Below are 7700 nucleotides of genomic sequence, written 5' to 3'. Positions count from 1 at the left end.
AGGGAAAGAGAGAAAGAAACTTATGAGTTTAGAAAAAACTGAACTACTTTATTTTTCTTTTTATTATTAATATTTCATTAATGAAATACATATACAAAATCAGTATTGAGCTCCCAGGATGAGGATCATGTCACCGGCAGGCACTGGAGAAGTCCCAGACTGGACTCAGTGATGGATGGGAACTGGATTCCAGATTTGGAATCAGGAACTCATGGATCGGGATCGAAGGCAGATGAATAGAGTCCTCCTTGGATGCTGGCCATTGAAGAAAGAGGGCTGAGCCTTTGATCCCTCAGCTTTTATACTGGGCATGAGGCAGATGGGATGGAATACCATGTTGGTCAGTTTTGGGTCACCGAATGACTGGCTGTGTAGCTTGTGCCATGCTCAAGGTCTTGGCTTCTATGATCTTGGGCATACCCTCGAGAAAATGGGCCTGTTGACAACTGACCAAGTGGGGCAAGAGTGTCCTGGGTGTCCTGGTTTGAAGTAAAACAGAACCGATTTTCTGTTCAGTAATTTTACTTTGCAGCTAAGCCTCTTCTAACTAACTTCTATTTCATTATTTTCTTTTTATTATTTTATTAATAATTTCATTAGTTTAGTTTCTTTTTAAACTCATAAGTGTCTTTTCTCTCTCATCCTTCTGTCCCTGAAGGGAGATGCTCTCCCTTCTCTGAAGGGGAGAGAAGTAAAGAGAGCATCTGTCGTTCCTTTTAGTGCCCAGCCCAAACCATGACACTGGGCAACTTATAAAACAGCTTTAAACTAGATTTAGTGGGGGAAGGGAATGGAGTTCTAAGCACTAGAGAAGATCCAGGGGCTACTGAGACGTTAAGAAGCAACAGGAAAACACCTGTGAATTGCCTCAAGGGAATTAGGGCAAACTCCTCTAAAAAGGTGATGTGACTGATAGGCCAGCTGCAGTGCATGCAATGTGGGAAATAAACAGGAGGCCACTGCCCAGATGGAAAACTATGACCTGATTGCTATCACAGAAACTTGGTGGGATAAATAGCATGATTGGAGTGCTGTGATTGATGGCAATAAACTATTCAGAAGGGACAGGCAAGGAAGGAGAGGTGGGGGAGTTGCCCTCGATGCCAAAAATGGGATTGATTGCACAGAGCTATCTTTGAAGAACAGCAATACGCATGTCAGGAGCTTATGGGTGAAAATTAGAGACCAAGGCAACAAAGGAAACTTTGTGGTTGATGTCTACTACAGGCCACCTGATCAAGAATAGGTTGATGAAGAGTTCTTTCTTCAACTGCAGGAAGCATCACACTTGCAGGCCCTGATCCTGACAGGGCACTTCAACCACCTGGATATCTGCTGGAAAAGCAGCACAGAGAACTGCAAGCAGTCCAGGAAACTATTGGAGTGAGTTGAGCACAACTTCCTAGTACTGGTGATGGAGAGCCCGAACAGAGGAGAGGCACTGCTGGACCTGTTGCACACTAATGCGGAAGAACTTTTTGGAGAGGTCAAGACTGAAGGTAGCCTGGGCTTCAGTGATCATGCCTTGGCGGAATTCAAAATCTTGAGGGGTACAAGATGGATAAAAAGTAGTCAGGATCCTAAACCTCAGAAAGGCAATCTTTCAGCTGTTTAGGGAGCTAGTGCATGGGATCCCTTGGGAAACTGCCCTCAGAGATAAAGGAGTGAACGATGAGAGCTGGGAGATATTTAAAGACATTTTTCTTAGGGTGCAAGAGCTCTCAGTCCTGATGTGCAAGAAGTCGGGCAGGGGAGGTTGGAGGCCAGCTTGGCTAAGTCAAGACCAAGACCTCTTAGCCAAACTAATACACACAAAAAATATAATGCATAGGCAGTAGAGACAGGGATACACATCCTGGGGAGATTACAGGGATATGGCCTGGGAGTGCAGAGAGTGGATCAGGAAAGCCAAAGCACAGTTGGAGCTGAATTTGCCTAGGGACATAAAAAATAATAAGAAGGGTTTCTTCAGGTACAGAGGAAAACAAAGGAACTGTATCCCTCCTGATGAGTGAAATGGGAGACCTGGCTACTGATGCAGTGAAATGCCGAAGTTAAGACTCAATAGCCTTGGTGACTATTAAGCAGGTATTCTTTATTGCAGCACAGGGGATTGATCCACCTAATGTGCGCACCAACTGATTTAGAGGTACGGTTTAAATTCATACTATGTATGCATATTCACTAGTTTTCCAAGAAATGATTACGAATTCATTACCTCATTATTACAGGTTACTGCCCACTCCCGCATGTGCACTAGAGTCTCTCGGTGGTCTTCAGAGACATCTGGTGGTCGTTTACTTCCCCCACTCCTCTTCATCGTTGTGACTTCTGGGTCAACTGCAGGCCTCTACTTCTTTATTCTTGCTGGTGCATCAAAAGTGTTAGCTTTGACTAGTCTCTGCATTCCTCAGTAACCCTGGGCCCCTTGTTTTGAGAGATAAGCTTCTATAGTATAAGGTTATATTGTCCTAAAGCATTCTTTCTTAAAAAATAGGAGATAAGTTCTGTCGTTTAGTACTACAACTGTTGCATCTGCTCTTTGTACAGCCTTAAGGCACCCAGTCTCCTAAATTAAGCTCCTACTCTAATTTACAGTTCTAATATATTAAGCCCCTACTTCAATTAGTTTGCAGCTTTAATATATCAAACCCTACTTCAGTTCCCCCCTTTTTCTTTATCATTGCAAATTTTCTTGCAAATTCTATAACAGTCCATCTTTCTGAAGAGTCTGAGCAAAATACTTCCCTGTTTCTACCTGATGTCTAATTCTGTGCCGTTTCCAATTGCTATAATTTTCTTCAGAATCTCGATGGCACCACAAAAAGCACCTAAGTAGCATGCAAATGATTATCCCTAAAATAATTAGAGTAATAATGCCCACAAATAGTTGCTTAAGCCAGTTCCAATTAGGCAGCCATGAAGTCAGTTTGTTCCACAATTCTTCAAATCCCCAACTAGTGTTATCTTTGCTAACTTCATATAGGATTTTGTTTTTCTCCCATATTTTCTCTAGATCATCTTCGATTCTTCCTTCTTGATTTATATATGCGCAACAGCTTTGATTAATCACTGCACATACTCCTCCTCCTTTTATCGTCAACAAGTCTAAAACCATTCGATTCTGCAAAACCACTTTCGATAACGAGTTTACTTCTATTTGTAATCCTTGAATTGCATCTGCAGTAGAGCTGACAATTCTATCAATAGTTGCTGATATGTTGACTATTGCCTTTTCTAATTCTGAGACCCCAAGCGAAGCTATGAACCACCGTATAAAACTATGATAATGAGTATTGAGGATAACAAGGGGATTTTCTTCCCTTTTCGTTTTTATTTTTCTTAGCAGGGATCTCAGTATTCCTTGGGGAATTTGTGACTGATTATACCATTTATTTTGTGAAGTTAAGTACCCTATGGTGCACATTCCCTTCCATCCTGCAGGAAGCTGCTTTCTACTAATACCATCTCCAGACAGCCACCAATATCCATGAGGCAATTTACCATGAGGGCCCGTATGTCATGTTGGCTCCATAGAAACTCCCTACACTGTGCCACCCATAAGGGGAGTTGTTTCTAGCTGGATCTAAACCTTTGGGTTCGTAGCTCCGAAGTTGGGTGCTGTTGCAAAAATCAATGTATGTTATATTTAAACCCATAAGGTTCCATTCACCTACGTTTATGGTAGTCTTATTTATCCAAAAATTGTTCTACCCATCATTACAAGCACAGTTGTATGTGTTAAAAGGAGGGGGTGGGCATAGGCAGTTCTGGGATCTTTGTTTCCAACTGCAATTATTGTTGCTCACTAGAAACTAAGTATTTTCATCTTTTAGCAATTGCAAATCAAATTTCGGACCTTCTTCCCTGCTCGTGTTGTCATATTGGCAGTAACAACCATCTGACCATTTCCAGAACTCAGGCCAATCGTTATCATAATTCCAATGAGTTGAGGCCACCCCAAAAAGGGGTAGTCTCATGTTTCCTTTGGGTAATGCTGTGCATACCCACCAGTCTTTTGCTTGGGTTGCGTTTGCTATTGCCATTATGGTTGCATTATGTACATTTTCATCCCAAGCTACAACAATATTTACAATGCTGACACTTAAAGCTAAGACCTTTAAAGGCTTCATTCTAACTTCTCTGTAAATCTCAACTTCAAGGGTCCAGCCACTTCAGAAGTCCATTGCTTATTTGGAGCCTTCTTCACACGGGAGTAATGGATCCAGGCTGGTTGTTCTCTGATCTTGATAGCAGTAAAGGTGGTCAGTAAGACTTGGAATGGTCCATTCCACTTCTCCTCTAGTGGATCACCTGAAAAATTCTTAATATAAACCCAGTCCCCAGGGCTAAATGGGTGGATCGGATGGTCCAACCCCTTAGCCCTAGCTCCCAAAACATTCTTATTAATCTTTTCCAATTGTTTTCCCAAGGATATAACATAATTTTGTAAATACTGGTTCCCTATCTGATTCAAGTGTTCCCCTTGATATTTAGCTTGGTATGGCCTACCATGTAATATTTTAAAAGGGCTCAGATTTTCCTTAGTTCTGGGTTTTACACGTATCCTGAGTAGTGCAATAGGTAGTGCCTGATACCAATATAGGTTTGCTTCTTGACATATTTTGGCTATTTGTTGTTTTATCATGTGATTCATTTTTTCCACCTGTCCGCTGGCTTGCGGTCTATAAGGTGTATGTAATTGCCAATCAATTCCCAATAGTTTGCTTACCTGTTGCACTACTTGCGCACAGAAATGAGTACCTCTGTCTGATGAGATGATCGTGGGTACCCCAAATCGAGGTATTTTTTCATTTAATAGTACCTTAGTCACTTCTTTTGCTTTGTTTCTTCTACATGGAAATGCCTCTGGCCATCTGGAAAAGGTATCTGTCAGTACCAATAGGTATCTGTACCCTCCTCTTCTTGGAAGTTCAGAAAAATCGATTTGCCAGTGATCTCCTGGTATATTTCCCTTTCCAATGCTTCCCAATTGTACTCGATTTCCAGTATTAGGATTGTTTTTCAAACATACTTCACATTGCTGAGTCATCTGTTGGATTGTAGTGTATAAATTTTTCCCTACTAATTTCTGATTTAGAAATTTATACAGGGAATCTGCTCCCCAATGTGTTTTATTATGTTCTTGTTTGACAATTCCCCATATCTGTTTGGCAGGAACTATAATTCTGCCATCATTCAAGTAGGCCCACCCTTTTGAAGGAATCTGCCCTCCTAACTTTTCTATTGGTTCTTTATCAGCCCTAGAATATTCGATATTTTCCTGCTCATCCACACTCTTACCTCTATTGTCTGGAATTAGCATTAAGATCTTTTGCGGTCTTTCTGCTGCCTGTTTAGCCTCATAATCAGCCAATCGGTTATCCTTCTCCTGGTCAGTGTTACCCTTCAGATGTCCTCGACAGTGCATGACAGCGACTTTGGTTGGCAGTTGAATTGCTTCTAATAGGCGAAGTATTTCTTCTGCATGTTTAATCTGTTTCCCTTGTGTGGTCAGCAATCCTCGTTCCTTCCAAATGGCTCCATGAGCGTGGACAACCCCAAAGGCATATTTGGAATCTGTCCATATGTTTATCTTCCCTTTCACCAATTCTAGGGCCCTAGTCAGGGCAATAATTTCAGCCTTTTGAGCTGATGTTCCAGCAGGTAAGGGCTGGGATTTGATTACCTTATTTGCTGTTGTCACTGCATACCTAGCCTTTTGGCTCGTCGGACGAAGCTGCTTCCATCCGTGAACCAGGAGCCCTGTGCATCTTCTAGGGGTTCTTCTTTCAGATCTGGTCTGCTGGAGTACACAGTCTCTATGGTTTCTAGGCCATCATGTGTCAGCAGTTCAGATGTCACCCCACCGAGGAAAGAAGCTGGATTCGTAACATTAGTCACTTCAATATTTACATCATCAGGTTCAGTCAGAATGGCTTGGTATTGCAAAAACCGGGACGGGGAAAGCCAGTGATTTCCTTTCTGTTCAAGTACAGCTGATACCGTGTGTGAGACTAACACTGTGATCTTTTGGCCTAAGGTAAATTTCTGGGCTTCCTGAATGTTCAAGACCACAGCTGCCACAGCTCGTGAGCATCCTGGCTATCCTTTGCTCACTTCATCAAGCTGCTTAGAGAAATAGGCTACTGCTCTTCTGTAGGGTCCTGGCCGCTGAGCTAGGACTCCTAGAGCTATGCCTTGTCTTTCATGGAAAAACAACCAGAAGGGTTTAGTGACATCAGGTAGGCACAAGGCTGGGGCTTTCATTAGTTCCTTTTTAAGTGTTTCAAATGCCTTTTGAGCTTCCTTGGACCAGGTCAATTGAGTGGGATTATTCTTCAGGAGCTCATATGATGGTTTTACTATGATTCCATAATTGTAAATCCATAATCGACACCAACCTGTCATTCCTAAAAAGGTCCTGAGTTCTTTTACCGTCTGAGGGAGGGGAGTTCTGCAGATGGCTTCCTTCTGTTCGGTTCCCAACTCTTGTTGTCCTCCAGACAGCTCATATCCCAGGTAGGTCACTTGCTGTTGTACCATGAGCTTTCTGTTGAGAGACTCGATATCCATTTAGTCCAAGAAAATTTAACAAACTCACAGTCCATTGGGTACATTCAGGTTTTGTCTTGGTTGCTATTAATAAGTCATCCACATATTGTAAAAGGGTTCCATTTTTGGAGGGAGGCCTCCGGGCCTCAAGTTCTCATGCTAATTGATTTCCAAAACTTGTCAGACTGTTTTTGAAACTTTGGGGTAACACTGTCCAGGTAAGCTGGGTTTTTCTGCCAGTGGTGGGGCTTTCCCACTCAAATGCAAATAACTTTTGACTTTCTTTGGCCAAAGGCAGACAAAAGAACGCATCCTTCAGGTCTAGTACGGTAAACCATACCTGACTGTTTTTCAACTTGGTAAGTAAGGTGTAGGGATTGGCGACTACAGGGTGCAAATCTTTAACCATTTTATTTACTGCCCTCAGATCTTGCATGACTCGATAAGTCCCATCCGGTTTCTTTACTGGTAGAATAGGAGCATTATATTCTGATTCACATTCCACCAGTAGCCCATGTTGTAAAAAATTATTAATTGGACCTTCTATTCCTTTACGATCTTCTAATCTCAAGGGGTATTGTTTTTGGCGTATTGGGCTTGCTTCCTCCTTAAGCTCTATTACTATGGGAGTGGCATTTTTCGCCCTTCCTGGAGTTCCTGTAGCCCAACCCCCTGGGTATACTTGGTTAATGATTTCTTCAAGTTCTGGTGGTGATTCAGTAAGCTTTTCAGGGTGCATCGGGGCTAGGCTTAAAATTTCAATAAGCTGACCTTCTTTTACCTTTAATTCCATAGTTCCTTGTTTAAAGATTATTTCTGCTTCCAATTGCTCTAATAAATCCCGACCTAATAATGGTTTGGGTGATTTTGGTAAATATAGAAATCGGTGTATTCCAATTTGTTTTCCTGATTTAAATTTGAGCGGTTTCAAAAAGAATGCCTTTTCCCAGTGGCTCCGATTACATTCACAAAATCTTTACTTATAGGTATCAATTCTTGATTCAAAACAGAGAAAGAAGCACCTGTATCCACAAGAAATTCTACTTCTTTCTCTGTTTTCCCTAGCTTTATTTTAACCAGTGGATCCGCTAGGATACATGCCCCAGGTCCCCGTCAGTTGGCCTCTGCTTCAGTTATCAAAGCCT

At 42.0% G+C, this 7700-nt stretch overlaps 1 protein-coding gene across 1 annotated transcript; it reads right to left on the bottom strand.

Annotated features, from left to right (window-relative positions):
• Positions 1–2699: 2699 nt before the first annotated feature.
• On the bottom strand, positions 2700–6576 carry LOC141735617 (uncharacterized). The gene is made up of 4 exons (XM_074568671.1): positions 6405–6576; positions 5715–5939; positions 5305–5601; positions 2700–3519 (listed from the first exon to the last, which is right to left on the bottom strand). The coding sequence occupies exons 1-4, from the start codon at positions 6574–6576 to the stop codon at positions 2705–2707; spliced, it is 1509 nt and encodes a 502-aa protein (XP_074424772.1). The 3' UTR covers positions 2700–2704.
• Between the last annotated feature and the right edge of the window lie 1124 nt (positions 6577–7700).

The sequence above is a fragment of the Larus michahellis genome, chromosome W (genome assembly GCF_964199755.1).
Source record: "Larus michahellis chromosome W, bLarMic1.1, whole genome shotgun sequence".
NCBI classification, from domain to species: domain Eukaryota; kingdom Metazoa; phylum Chordata; class Aves; order Charadriiformes; family Laridae; genus Larus; species Larus michahellis.
This window is presented reverse-complemented; position numbering and strand designations above follow the sequence as displayed.